The sequence below is a fragment of the Balaenoptera physalus genome (genome assembly GCF_965194825.1).
Source record: "Balaenoptera physalus genome assembly, chromosome: 3".
Taxonomy (NCBI): Eukaryota; Metazoa; Chordata; class Mammalia; order Artiodactyla; family Balaenopteridae; genus Balaenoptera; species Balaenoptera physalus.
In genome coordinates, this window is record NC_138890.1 from 53,172,095 (window position 1) to 53,187,994 (window position 15,900).

The 15,900-nt window shown below is 38.8% G+C and overlaps 1 protein-coding gene across 5 annotated transcripts in view; it reads left to right on the forward strand.

The window, feature by feature from the left end:
• The first annotated feature begins 6,186 nt into the window (after positions 1-6,186).
• LOC309657195 (uncharacterized protein C5orf46 homolog) overlaps positions 6,187-15,900 on the forward strand; it is a 70,024-nt gene continuing 60,310 nt past the window's right edge. For all 5 annotated transcript variants that reach the window (XR_014261691.1, XR_014261692.1, XM_082454347.1 and 2 more), the window contains exons 1-3: positions 6,187-6,320; positions 10,406-10,553; positions 13,759-13,832. Coding sequence is in view for 3 of the 5 variants with exons in the window: in XM_082454347.1 (XP_082310473.1) it covers positions 6,251-6,320; positions 10,406-10,553; positions 13,759-13,822 (282 nt within the window). In the remaining 2 variants the exon portion in view is untranslated. The remainder of the gene's footprint in view (positions 6,321-10,405; positions 10,554-13,758; positions 13,833-15,900) is intronic.

Sequence of the window (15,900 nt, forward strand, 5' to 3'; positions counted from 1 at the left end):
CCCACAGCAGAAGTGATGAATTCTGCCATGGATTAGGTCAGGGATGTGACCATGATGTTTTTCTGAAGGATGTAATATTTGAAGTTGAGTTTGTGTGGGTTGGATAATCCATGCAAAACTAACAGGGTGAGAGAATAAGAAACAGTCTGGAGGTATGCCTAGTAAAGTAGGAGGGGAAGTCATGTGCTCAGAGAGTGGTGGGAAGTTATAATGCAAATAGTAACATGTATTAGACCCACACTGTGCTGAGTTTTTTGTAGCATGATCTCATTTATGCTATAAAAATTTTATGAGGCTGCCACTCTTGTTATTTTCATAATGAAGAAGGAGAACTGAAGTTAGAAGAGTATCACCAACTTGCCAAATCACACTGTAAAGGACTGGGAGGATATTGTACTATATAACAATGAGAATACAAATACTGACCCTTCATAGTGGACCGGATATAAACAAACAGTATGAGCATTCCAGTACATGCCAGGCAAATACTAACCCTGATGAAATCAGGAATGGAATCCAGGCCATCAAACTGTAGACCCTGTGCTCTAAGACTTATTCTATACCACAACTAAGATAAAACTGGAACTATTGATTGAGAATAAAACATGAAGGGCTTTAGGTATACACAGTAAGGAGGCATGGAAATTATTAGAGATGGGAAATGACAGAAGATGTAAACATAATTATGTTTGAGAAAGATTAAATGACAGCAATGTTTAGGAGATGGGGGAGACATACATCAGGAAGACTAGACTACTATTGCAATAGTCAAGACAATGGCCCAAACTATGACACTTATTGTGGAAATGAAGAGAATTTGATAAAGCTGAAGGCTATTTGAGTGGAGAATTGATAGGACTTTGTGAGCAAATAGGTTGTGTGGTGAAAAAAGAGTTAAAGAAAATTTGTACTTCAGGTAATTGGATGGATGGCAATATGCTTATCTAAGATTGGAACAGGGAAACATGAGCAGGGGAGAAGCTGACTCTGAGCTCTAATACGTAGTGATTTGTGATTTTTACTCCCCCCAGTGTTCTCTGTTTCCTCTTCTCCCTTTCTCTCTCTCTATTATCTCTTCCTAGCATGTTCATTAATTAAAACGAATTTCAAGATTCAGTTAGCTCACTTTAATTTTCACTTCTAATATCAAAACTCAGGAATTTGAGGGGTCATTCTTAGAAATATGGTCAGTCTTCCATGCCTCTGTGCCTTTGCAGATGCCATTCCTCCCACCAAGGAGTCTTCTCCATACCTTGCTTGCATAGTGAACACCTACAAACCCACTTTTCCAGGCTCCAAACAAATGATACTCCCATGATTTCCTCCCCAGGCAATGTTACCACTCCCTGATAGTCTTCCATAGGAATCTGTTCATACCTCCATCAGTGTTTCTTACATTTATATTGCAATTGTTCACCTCCTCAACAAAGGCGAGGTCAGGGACTGGTGTTTTGCATTTTTTTTTTTGTCCCTGTTGCCTAGCAGAGCACCTGGCAAACAGTGAAAGCTCAAGATGTGTCCACTGAATAAGAAATTAATGAATTGATGGGTGGCATGAGGATTAAATAAGTTATAACGTATGTGTAGAAAGGTGATTAGGGTGACAAAGACTATAGCCACTCCTCAGCATATGGATACCATGGGAACGGGAGCTCTTCCTGCAGCCACGTGCATCCCTTCCAGGGCTGGTCTGAAACTTTAGGTAGAGTGAACCAAGGACAAGAGAGGGGCTAATGATTTTCTTATGAGGAATACAGGTGTGAAATATGCCCCAGATGTGATATTAAAGAGGAACTGTGGCTTTTCAGTAACTTCCACTTTCCATATATGATTTTAACTTCTCACATACTACGTTTTAATCATTTCTTTGATCCCCCCCTCAGTCCTTTCCTTTACTCTCTGATCTGAGGTTCAAAGTAAGAAAACACTGATGAAGGCCTCTCCAGGAAGGGTTGCCAGATTCAGCAAACAAAACTACAGGATGCCCAGTTAAATTTAAATTTCAGCTAACCAACAAAATTTCTTTTAGTAAAGTATGTCCTATGAAATGTTTGGGACATACTTATACTTAAAAAATTACTCACTGATGATCTGAAATTCAAATTTCATGATGCATCACTGTATTTAATTCTGTAGCCTTAGCTCCAGTTCACTTTCTGCCAAGGATCGAGAAGGCGCTCTGTACCCTGCACCTTTGCTAGATCAAACTGAGCTCAAACACAGGTGAATGATGCAGGTCAATGGGAAATCTAGAGACGAATGGGGAAAACAGAGCAGATACAGATGGATCTGTGCACAAACAGGCCGGTGACTTCAGGGTTCATTGCGTGACCCAGGCTTTCCACCAGTTACAGCACTGAGCATGTGCCGGTGCAAATAATTTAATAGTTAAGAGCACAGACTTTGACAGGGAACCTTACTCAATACTCTGTAATGACCTATATGGGAAAAGAATCTAAAAAAGAGTGGATATATGTAGTATGTATAACTGATTCACTTTCCTGTACAGCAGAAACTAATACAACATTGTAAATCAACTATACTCCAATAAAAATTAATTTTAAAAAAAAGAGCACAAACTCTGAAGTCACATGTCCTTGAGTTCAATTCCTTGTTCTGGCTTATACATGATTTGTAATGCTAGGCAAATTATTTAACTTCTCCAAGATTGAATTTCCTTATATAAAATTAGGATAATAATGGCAGCCTCTCAATAGCTTTGTTGATATATTTCATCTAGTTTGGTTCCTGGTCAGAGTTAACATTAGCCTACTACTATTACTATTACTATTATTATTATTATTATTATCATCATCCCTAATGCTGCTTGCATGACTAACTCTCACTCCCTCCTCTGGGACAATCCAAGGTAGAACAGGGTAGAAAAGGATAGGGTAAGATAGGATAGGATAGAATAGAATAGAAAAGCAAGTTTACTGTTTAATTTTCGCTTAGTATATACAAGATACTGTGTTGTTTGCATGTGTTTTTCATCCAGTCCTCATAACAACCCTGAGAGATATCATTATTCCTATTTTGTAGACATTGGATCCAAGGCATAAAGAAATTAGGAACTATTTCTAAGATCACATAGATACACAACTTGTAAGTGGCAATCTGAAACTTAAACTCAGTTGTCTGATCCCAAAGCTCAACCACTAACACACACATCAAGATCTGGCTATGAGATTTCCAAATCAGACTAAAGGTATTTCCTACCTGAAGAAAGTACTCTGATGACTTTCAGTTACACAAGGAAATGTTCACTGGAATTACAGCATGCCATATTCCTTTTATTTTCACATCCTCTTGCCAAACTAGAATGGCATTCTGAAATAAGGTACTCATTTCCTCTTCCTAGCTTGGGTAAAACTCTTTCATAATCCCAGTTTCTCCTCTACCTAAAGTCAAATTCATTTGCTTATGCCAATGGAGGGTAAGTCACAAGTTCTTGACTGCTTTTGATACGGCACACATTAAAGGTTCTGTACATTTTAGCAGGCATTTTATCTGCTATCTCCTATGTCCTTAAGATAGTGCAGATGACTAGGCGGGAAAATATGTTTCAGTTTTACAGATGAGGAACCTGAGACTTAGAGTGGTGTCAGCCATTTGCCAGAGTTACAAAGATAATAACCGATGGAACTATTACATGAGTCCGTGCTTCTCTTCTGAAAATTACTTATTAACTCATTTATTCAGTACATATTGATGGGTATCTTTTATATGTAAGGCACTATCCTAGAAACCAGAGCTACCTCAGTGAACAACATAGACCAGATTTTAACATTTCTTGGGAAGAGAGATATTAAATAATCAAACAAAAATATAATATTTAAGTGCTAAGAAGGAAGAGTACAGAGTGTATAAAAGATTATAATAGAGGGATCTGAGTTGGATTAGAGGGTCACAGAAGTTTTCACCAAAAAAAAAAAAAAGATAGAGAGAGAGAGACATTTTAGCTGAAACCTGAAGCTAAAAGGAATCAACCAAAAGAAGAGAAGTGGTAAGAACACGAAGAGAAAACAATGTCAGGCCTGGAGAGTATTTAATCAGGGTATTTAATCAGGGGTACTGACAGGAATAGAAGCCAGCTATCCTGCCCCTCAGGATGATGCTATTTCCTTGACACCAGACCACTGAAAGAAGCTGATTCAGGACTTGTCTGCATACCCCATTTAGTTGATATCCTTGAGAAGCCAGCAGGCCTCTCATAGGTTGTAACATCCAGAACCTTTGCTTGCCTGTACAGTGTTTTTGTGGTGAATTAGAAAAATATACCCCCTTCTGGGCTGATTAAGCCCTGAGGACTCGAAGCTTGTGCAAAGTAAAAGGTATTTTTGGCATTTCTCAGGCAAATACAGCCACTTGTCAGGGTCCATGGCAGGGCTAACTTCAATGTTATTTCCCCTTGGACAGCACAGTGCTCAGGCCTAAGCAGTGACCCTGATGGCACAAATCGAACTTGCTGAGATCTCCCTACTGTGAACACTATCTCCAGATCACAATGCTTTGTATAGGAGAGACAGGACCAGAGTCTTCTTTTTTTTTCTTTCTTTTTATTTATTTTTGGTTGCGTTGGGTCTTCCTTGCTGCACAGGGACTTTCTCTAGTTGCGGCGAGCGGGGGTTACTCTTCGTTGCGGTGTGCAGGCTTCTCACTGCGGTGGCTTCTCTTGTTGTGGAGCACAGGCTCTCGGTGCGCGGGCTTCAGTAGTTGTGGCACATGGGCTCAGTAGTTGTGGCTCACGGGCTCTAGAGCTCAGGCTCAGTAGTTCTGACACACGGGCTTAATTGCTCTGTGGCATGTGGGATCTTCCCGGACCAGGGCTCGAACCCGTGTCCCCTGCATTGGCAGGCAGATTCTTAACCACCGCGCCACCAGGGTAGCCCCAGAGTCTTCTTGAGAGGATAGGTTGGAGAGGCCTGGAAGGGTCCAAGCAGAGTTGCCTGATGGCTTTCGAGTGCTAAACCAGGAGAAAGAGGGCCTAGCCTTGGCCCCGTGACACCAGACAAGCCCCTGTTTTCTGTACTTCAGTTAATTTCTCCATTTATTAAAAGGACCCTCTGACACTCACAATGTATAAGTTTTGGTCAATCTGTAAGTTTAGGGACCACCCCAAGTCCTCATCGCAGGTAACTGTTTTATTATAGCATTCCTCAAGATAACCAGTATCATCCAGACTTCAACCAAATCTTATCCCCTTGAATGTTTGTATCCAAAAGGAAGGGTATTTTACACCTGAGCTATATAACAACATCTCAAACCCAATATTCCTTTACACTGAGTGCAGTAATTTAATTATTTTTTTCTCTTTTTTAATGTTTGCAATAGTCCTTGAGTAATATACATTCGACTCTGGCAAAGATAGTCTTGCCCTCAAGGAGCCTATGGGCAACTGGTGGAGATATTTAAACAGGTACCTATCAGGTACATAAGAAGAACAGTTAGCTCTGCCTGGGAGAACCAGAACAACCTTTCCAAGGAAGTAAAGTCAAAGCTGAGACCAATGCCAAGCACTATATTAGCCTCCTTGAGAATTCAAAAGTGAATAAAATACTCTGCCCTTAACATATCTATAGGCTAAAGGAGAAGAGAGCTATTAAAGTACTTAGTTCCCAGACAACTGGTCAAGGGTGATATGGCAGGTGATGGAGCAACTATCTGGAGTAGGGTGGAATGGCCATGATGGAGATTTTGCAGAGAAGGGGGCATTTGAACCTGAGCCTGAGGAATAAGTAGGAATGCGCCAAGGAGAGATAATAGGGAAGCTATCCCAGGCAAAATAAAGGGCATGAGTAACGGCATGGGAGTGTGAATGGGCACGCCCAGGTGGAGACAAGATACTAGCTCAGAGCATGGGAAAGAAGCAGAGCACACAGGGAGGCAAGTAGGCACACCTCAGCAACTGCTGTTGCTTGCTCCTTGGCACTGAAAAGCACTTCTGCTTGATCCCCATGTAACTGTCAATACTGGCAGTGGAACTAACTCCAAAAGAATGATTCCAGTGCCATTTATAAACACACATTAGAAAAACCAGGAGGGTTTTTCTTTCCCTATCTGTAAAACTCTTAGTTTGAAAAATAGGGCAGGGCTCATTAGTAGAGATCCAAAAGCAAGTTGTGTCTATATCTTATGCAACAACCTAAATTCCATAGCAGATGATGTCACCTATAAATGCCCTATAAATGGAGCAAGGCTTCAGGTGCATCTGAACAATTTAACTGCATCGATACCCACTGCTACAAACATGGCTGTCTCAGTGCCACGGCTGACAATTGTTTGGGGACTGCTTGTCTTAATCCTGACTTGCCAAGCCGGTAAGTACCTGCAATCGCAGCACATGCATTGTGCAGTAGTTAGCCATGACTGGAGGACGTCAGTGGCACGGATCCAGAACATAAAGGGGAGAGAGGGGAACTTTGGGCACTGCAGAAAGAGCACTGGACTGGAAGACAAGAGACAGATCTTCTAACAAAAAGAAAGTAGGACTTTTATTCAAATGTGCTTAGGTTACAGTCTCTATCCTCAGTGAATGTATGAAGTTTAGAATGATTTTTTTTCTTATATCTTCATGTGATATAGTGACACTATTATAAATTCCTTGAGAGCTGGGGGTGTTTATTTTTTAATGATTATAACTAATAATATTCAAAGGCGAAGAGTCTGGAATAAGACTCCTAGGTCTCGCTCTACCACGAGTCAGAAATGTAACTTCAGGCATGCTCTTTAACCTCTAAGGGCTTCACACTTAAAAGGGAAAATCAATGGTTAACTTTCTCATTTAGTTGTCATGAAAATTAAATAAAAGAGACAAAACATATTGGAAAAGTATCTGGTCCATCATAAGCACCCAATAAATATTAACTGTTACTGTTATCATGTATCATCTCATTTGATTCTCATAATCTTTTTAAGTAAACATGCACCGTTTTATCATTTCCCTTTTTGCAGGTAAATAAACTGAGCTTGCAGAGGGAAAGTTACTTGAGCATAGACACAGGTAGAAGTGGCACACCTGGGATTGAAACCCAAGTCTTTCGATTCTTTCTGTTCTAAAGCATCTACTTCTTTCATGTCTGTTCCAAGCACATAGAGGACCAAAAGGCAGCAGGCAGAATTCTCATTAATTAATTTTTGGTTTACAGAAGACAGTGAGCTCTTAACTTGTCTCCAATCAGAATGATAGGTCAGAAAACACAGACAGTACAAATAGTAACAGAGCTTTCTGAGCTCTTCTAAATGTAACTCGGCAGAACTCCCACCCTCCGTCACCCACTGTTCACTGGCACAACCCACAGGCAGACGCTCCAACAAAGCTACAACAGGGATGGGCTCAGAGACTACTGTGCCCATCTACCTCTACAGTAATCACCGTGGTAAAGTAAAAAGTAAGATTTATATCCTAGAGACCAGTCCCAGGTCTGTCTCTCATGAACTCTGAAACTGGTTCAATCAGTTCACTGCTTTGAACCTCAGTTTCCTCATCTGTAAAATGGGATAATTACCAACTGCACCAGGTGAAATGAGCATGCTTTTGTCACTTTGTAAACTATAAAAACTGTATAAATATCAGCATTACTGTGTTTTTTCAGAACTTTATGATTATACTGACTAAGAAACTCAATCAGGTAGTTAATGTAAATAAAGGCTACCCCATATTTTAACTGAAAGGAGAAAATATTCAACTATTGGCTTTGATAATTTGTTTCTGGTATGTCAAATTTCTTAATTTTTATTATTTTTCAGCATTTTCAAAGTTCTTAATATTTTAGCAGCATTTTAAAATTTTTGTATCTTTAAGCACTAGCGGAGAAAGCTACTATGAATCATTGTGTTGCTACTATTATTAACAATAGTAATAATAATACAGTGAGCATTTATTGTGGGCTCACCTTAGACCTGGTACTGCAATAAGTGATTTATATAATATAGATATAGAGATACATAGATATGCATATATATACATACATATATATGATATACATCACACATAAATAAAGTATCTTTCCATCTTGACAATAAGAAACTGAGAGAATAATTAAATATTGTTTATACAGTTACATGGTGAACGTTTTGCTGAAGACAGAATCAAACTCAGGTATATAGGACTCCAAAACATCACCCACCATACTCTCATACCTCTCATTATATATGCGATCCAAAGGCTGGAGCCAAGGATTTGATCTTCACACACACTGCAATCCAGGGCTCCTTGCATTTTGAAAAGTTAGCACTTAGCATCATATTAAAATAAAAAGTTAAAGTAAAAATAATAAAATTAAATTGTTATGCAAGTAGGCAGATAGGAACACAGAAAAAAGGAACTCACTTGTCATGCAAGGAATTTCTGGTTCGCAGCTGGTAAATGTCTCCAGGGGACAGTTGCTTGAAGGCAGTATTATATCAAATGAGGAACATGCTCTGTGAAATTTTAAAAAAATAAAAGTTCAAACCCTGGCTCAGCCACTTTCTATATGTGTGACTTTAAGAATTTCTCTGAGCATCTGTTTTCTCTCCTGTAATCCTATCACTGAACTGAATAAGGATTAGGCATGTGATGAAAGCACATCCTAGTACCTGAGCATCACAAATATACCTTCTCTTTCCTTCCCCTTCATGTAATGAAAACAAAGCAATTCTGGTCACCGTGGTTGCCCTGTGCTTTATGTAAGGGTCAGGTCCATATATGCCCATTTTTGCCTTAACTCTTAGCAGCATATGCTATGTACATAATAGTAGGCTCAAAAACACTTGTTGAATGAAAAAAAACCAACAGCTGAATAAATGAATACTTGGTGGTTAGTATATTGATCTTGGTTATAGGTCCCAGACTGGTAGTGCTCCTATTGAATCTTTTGCAGTGGCATAGTAAACAATAAATGTTTGCAGAATTGAAAGCCATATTTTTTACTAAGACTTTCTATTTTAGGATATAATATAAATGCAACTCTTCTCACTAATTTGACAGCCTCCACACCAAAAGCTAGTTACATCTCCTTCATTCAGAGTAATGGGGTACATTGTATAGAAGTTGGGACTTCTTGAGTCAAAATTTGTGGTGGGATTGACAGATAAAATACAGGGCACCCAGCTAAAGTTGAATTTCAGATAAACAATAATTTTTTCGTTTAATTATGTACTAAATATTTCATGGGTCATTCTTACACTAAAAAAGTATTGTTATTTATCTGAAATTCAGCTTTAACTGGGCATCCTGTAATTTTATTTACCAAATCTGCCAACACTACTTGTGAGGCTACAGTAAAACTAAAAGACAAAGGTCCTACTTCATCGTGGCACCAGGGTGCAAAGGGGGGGCTGTTCGTATCTTTAATTGCCGCTCTTGCATTGCTTTTAATCTCCCAAACCACTTAGACCACTGAGCAAAGCCAAAACCTCCCCAAGGGACCTTGCATGTCACCAACTTCACTCTGGATCTTTGGCCTCATTCCAAAAGGCACTTGACTAAATATCAGAAGTAAGAGACCTGCAGTTATAGTACCATCTTCTCTTGCTATTTGTAAGATCTTCTGCAAGTCACTTAATGTTCTCAGTTTCTGAGTCCAGTGAGCTCTGCATACTCCACAAGATTGGTCAAGCTTAAACTTACACAGTAGATGTAAAATCATTATTTACAGAACTACCACATGCTGTACAAGTGACAGAATTTCTCCTTGTCATCATTATTATACTACTTTCAACCTTATAACACACCTGTAGTTAGATCATACCTTTTCTGTCAAAGACTATGCAGTTCATCACAGAGTGCTTAAGAACCTGGATTTTAATACCAGGCAAACGTGGGATTGAATTCTGATTCTGCCACTTACCATCTCTGTGAATTTGACCCCCTCCTAAACCTCTCTCAACTTCCATTTCTTTACCTTTAACTTCGGATAATAACTTTGCCTCCCTCATACTGTTGCTGTGAGAATAAAATGAGATAATGCACGTAGATTGCCTGTCATAGGTATGTGCTCAGAAAACGCTACCTATTATTATATCATCCTCCTTATTATCATTTCCATAGGTCCAGGGATTACATGAGAAAAATACATTAAAACCAAGCAATCTGCCTTTCAGTCCCAGCATTGGCATTTACTAGCTGCTTTAACTCTGAACAAGTTACTTAACCTCCATGAGCTTCAGTTTTTTCATCTGGAAAGAGAACCAATGTCTGCCTAAGCATCAACATCTGTTGCTCTGTTTGGTTTCAGGAATAAATGACATAATGCACGTGAAGACAATCACCAGGCAGGCACTAGATACGCAATAAATATAACTATATGAGGCTATATAATTAGTGAGAGGGGGTATAAAGAGCTCTAGCGTTCCCTACAATGAAAGAAACTTCCCTTTCTTCTTGCTGAGAATCACCCCGAGATTCCATTCTGTTTTTCAGATGACAAACCAGATAGCAAGCCAGATGACAAGCCAGATGACTCGGGCAAAAGCCTAGAACCAGCCTTTCCAAAATTCCTAAACCTCTTGGGCTCGGAGATCATTAAGAATGCGGTGGAGTTCATCGTCTGCTCCATGATGAGGAGCAAGTAAGCACTGAGATAAACTTTGCTTTTGTCCAGTTCGCCGTTGGTAATGACCGCATTGCATTAAAATGAATGAGAAACAAAATTGCATGCATGCCAATGTATTGTTTTAATTGAAATTTGTTGCCTACCTTAAGATATATTTGCATCTGCATGGATTTCCCTGAACTCTTTTGGGGTGAACACATTCCCAAGGAATTTATGGAACAAGGGGTTCCATAAAATATTTTTTATTTCAGGACCAAGTAGGAAGGAAGAAGAGCACCGGACCAAGGGACAGAAAGCCAGGTTCCGGTCTTGACACAGGTGTTATTTATCCAGGTGTTATTTACTGGGTGATCTGGAGTTAGGCTTTCCCCCCCTGAGTGCCTCAGTTTGCTGATCTGTAAAGTTAAAGGAATAAAGGACCCGCCCAGTGCAGACAGTAATTTGCTGATGAAGGTGGTGGGTAGAGTTGTGCTCATTAGTGAGAGGTATGATGAGTTCTGTCTTTATTTTCTGGTTTGAGTAATGCAAGAGGGTTAGCAGACACAGTAGCTATTCTCTCCTCAGAGGCAATCTGGAGAACCTCTCTTATGAGGGTTTGTTTTGATCACGAGAGATTGCCTTGATGGCAAATTCCACAACCCAGGATCTTCCCATTATTTTCAACCTGCTTCCAAGCTCCTGTGCCCAACTCCTAATACATCCTACCCAAGTTTACATAGCTCTGATTTTTACATCTACTTTACCCTTTCTTCATTCTTCCGACATTAATCTCCCCAAGTTCAGCTCTCCAGGGTCTATTTCGTTCTTTTGAATTTCTAGGTGCTTTCAGTCTCCACCTCTCTGAGGCTCTGCTCTCTAATTCTCTCCTTCACAGCCCCCTAAGCAGAGTTTGACAAAGTGCAGTCTATTACCTGCTTCAGAATCGCCTGGCGAACTTATCCAAAACGCGGGTCCCTTCATCCCATCTTGCACCTTCCTGGGGCAAGGCTATATAACATGCCTTTATAACAAGCTTTATAACAAGCTTTCAGGTGATTCTTATATACAACAAATTTTGAGAGCCCTTGATTGGATGCTCTGGGTTACATGGCTGAGCCTTAAAGTTCCACACAGCCTTTAAATTTGTATTCATCTTTTGTGTAGATGTGAATCTTTGTATTTTTCTAGGGAAAGTGCTTCTGACTTTATAAGATTCTCAAAAAGGTCTATCACCACTAACAGATTAAGAGCCACTTCTATATAGAAGTGATCAGGGGCCATTTTGTATCCCTTGATCTGCTTAAATCCATATATTACTATCATGTGAATGGGCATGATTCTGCATACAATCATCATGAACAAACTGTTAAAACACAGATGTTTATTTTGTGTTTTTATTTTTCATATTGTGGTTGCTTTTGCAACTGTTGAGTTCCCATGACTGTTAGTGTAAACAAGGAAAAAACTGAATAATACCTATTATGTACAAAGTAGAGTTTAGACTCCAGTTGAATTCATATTGTTATAAATCACAACAATAGCAAGGCAAAGAATTAGAATAATAATTCTTTTTATTCCTTCCCTGGGGAATTCCCTAGATATAAAATAGCACATGTTTTCTCTGTTAACTCTGAAAGTTGACTATCTGAAATACTAAAGAATTGTTGTCAGCTCTGGGTTCAGAAATGGCACCTCTTCTACCATTTTCTTTTTCCCTCATTTTATTCTGGGTATATGATATTCTTTCTGTTCTTGGAACTTACAACTGTCTCAGGCTCTCTGCTCTTGCTTTAACTTCTGCCTAAAATGCTCTTTTTTCCCTCCTAGCTAGTGCTTTGTCCTGCCTCTCATCTAAAAGTCACCTCCTCCGAAAACGATTCTATAACCACTCTTATTAATACAAACTTCTTTTATTCCCTGGTTATTCTCTATCACTTTACCTTGTCATTATGTCTTTATAACATATCAGCATCTCAAATGATTAATTTATTTTTAATCATGTAACTATATGAAAGTAGAGATCAGATATCTCTAGCTCATTGCTATAGCACAGTACCCTATAAGTCATATCGGGCACTTAGTAAATAATTGTTGAATTAATTAAATAAGGAAAGGAAGCTTAGAGATCAGATCTAAAGCCCACATACCCCAATTTGACTGAGACATTTTGAGGGATCTTTGTTGAAAGATACAGCAGTCTCCTTGCTCAAGGGAACAAATCTAACTGTCCTCACTCTGTCCAAGAAAAGACCATAAATATAACAGGGAATGGGAAATGGGAAGAGACCAGCAAGAAGTATTCCTAAGAACTTAATACATGCTTAGGAAAGTCAGGGCAGGAATTGTGAAGGAAAAAAGTCTAGACTGTAAGCCCCTTCTCCTCAAAGAATTTGCTGTCCTTATTGTATAAGATGGCATGAGCAAATGCAATGATAACTAAAATACTGAATAAGGTAAATGTCAGCCAAACATCACAGTTAATGTCTAAGGAAAGGAGCTGTCACTGAGGCCAGGATGCTTAGGGGAGAGTTTATGGCAAAGGTGAGAAGAAATTTGGGTCGTAAAGGACTCAATGAGATTTGATTAGAAAGAGAGAATTGCAAAAATATGGAACTTCATAAAGATAGAAAATTTGCTTTATTTATTCCTATGTATCCGATGCCTAAATACTGTGTCAAGCACATAATAAATGCTGGACCATAATTTACTCATCTCTTACCTTCTCAGCAGCTACCCCACACCCAATCCTTAAAGGGTGGAATGGCCTCTGGCATTAATTCATGCTTCTGGAGACCTAAGTTTTAGACTTTGCTTTGCAATTTACCAGCCATGTGACTTGGACAGGTTTTTAATCTCTTTGAGCTTCAGAGGTTTTTTTCATATGTAAAATGATTAAAATTCATTCACTTATCCGTTCAACAAATATTTATTAATTCATACTATATGCTAGGCACTGTTCTAGGTGCTGGGGATATATTATGAAACAAATATATCAAAATATCTGTCTGTATAGAGTTTATATAGGAATAGACACCAAACTAATAGATTTGTTGGCAGATTTAAAGAGATAGTTATGCATAATGGCTTGTCAAATTTGAACTATTATGGAAATCTTAGACCTTACGACTGTAAGGTAGTAAGAAAAGTATTGCTCAAATATTATAAGATACCTTAGTGATGATTCTAATATTCCTGATCAGTCTAAATCATAATTCATTTTTTTCTCTCTCTTTTTTTTAAGAGGATTTATGGAATGTGATGATAAAGAAGAAGATAAACAAGAAGAAGAACATTCATCGAAGTGACTTCAACCAGGTGATTTTAACCTAAAAACTTACAACCAAAAAATAGTATATTGAACAAAGGAAAAAGGGTCTGTCTGATTTACTTAATAAATTTGGGCACCCATATTTACCCATAAGCAGAAAAGGGGTATTTTTTGTGTGTGTTTTTGCTTTATTCTTGCAGTCATTTTTTTAAAATTGATTTTAAGTAGATGTATTTTTATCATCTCAAAGTCACTGACTTAATAAGATTCTCTTAAGAGAAGAAGCACAGTTGTGGGGTGAAACAAGTAAGCACTGGAAGTGAGGAGATCCGGTCCTGTCACAACCCTGCTTGGAACTTGACTTGTGCAAGTTCCGCCTATGAAAGGAGGGGCTTATATGCACTAAAATCTAAAGACCCAGGTAAACAGGCAATTAGCTACTCATGAGAAGAGTGAGATTTACTGAACCTAATTCCAGGAGAAAGGACTAGTAAGCTCTCTAATCCTGCAGTTAGATTTATGTGCAAATAGTCTGGTTTGAGTCCTCAGAGATACCTGCTGTTTCCTTATCCAGTTCTCTCCTGAGAATGGATATCGAAATATAAATACAGAAATGTTAGACTTGAGAAAGTAATTCTATAAGTAACTAGCATGAAATTAGTACTTCTGTTTTAGGCAGTAAGCTAAATGCTTTATATGTAGTACCTAATTTAATTCTATCTAACATTCCCTATGAAAAATATGTATTGTTATTCTTAGATTTTATAAATAATGAAACCAAGTCTCAGGGAGCTTAATTAATGTGGCCAAGTTAATAAGGGAGGAGGGGTGGATCTGAATTCAAACAGCCTGATTCCAGTCTGTGCTCTATCACTCAGCAATAGAGCTGCTGAACAGCGAATAGTGTAGGAAGAGGCAGTAGAGAATAGTGATTAAGCTGTGTGATCTTAGACATACCTCGAGGTGCCCATAGAAATAAAACCCTACCCCTTTGGTTAGTTGAATTACCTTATATGCATCTCCAGGAATCATGGCCTTTCCCAACTTTTTCCCTGCTGGCTTCATTTCATAATAAGGGAGTGATTGGCGTGAGCTTAGAAAGCTACTATCATATTACCCTGGAACTTAGCCCACCCTTTTCCTTAAGCTTCTAAGGATGGAAATCAGACTTGCGCATTGGAATCAAGGTGTGCCCAACGCAGACACACCTGAATCTCACCCCAAAGACAGCTAAGCTTCTAAAAACACACACTTGTGTTTGCATCTTCCCATTCCCATCTTCTCAGGGAACAGCCTACCTCTTGTTGCAGGCATCCTAACATTTTGCCTTCATTCAGGCTCATTGGTGCTCACACCCTGAATCTTTGGAGTGCCACCCTAGAGGTTCAATGTATGAGACAGTCCAATAAGCAAGGCAACATGAAATTTTAGAAAGAGCAAAAGCCATAGAGAAGATGTAAGTTCAGCTTCTATCTTGGCCTCTTATTGGTTGTGTGACCATGGGGAGGTCAGCTGGTCTCCTTGAGCCTCACTTTACTCCTTATTAATATTTAAAACGTTTGGAACTTAATTGTTCCAGACCTTAATGTCGGAAATTTTTTAACTGCATATAAAAAAACTTTGAGTGGATTCACGAACCAACTGTAGATGCCCTAATGGGCAGAGAGGAATGGCTCTGTCTAGGGATATAAAACAAATGGACTAGAGAGAAAGACGCCTCTAAGGCAGATATTAAATTTTGGATGGTTTGATCAAGGCTGTCTCTCCAAACTCCAGTGACTGTTCATTTAATAAATAGTTTTAAAAGTTGCATTTGTATGATAAGTTCCTCATCTAATCAAAAGCAAATCATGACTTTAGAATTAGTGATTCACAGCAATGCCTATTTCCCCAGTATAGAAAATTTGGCCAAAGTTTTAGGTATTTCCTAAATTAAGATAGGTAGATAAATAGATACATATGTAGATATCCCATTTTTCTCCTACGACATATGCCTCTTTCTTACATAGTCCTTTAATGCTTATTTAACCCATGCGTACTATGTGTCAGATTCTGCCAATGCTACCAAGATGAATAATACTGTCTCATGATTAACAAGTTTATGGTTTGGACTAT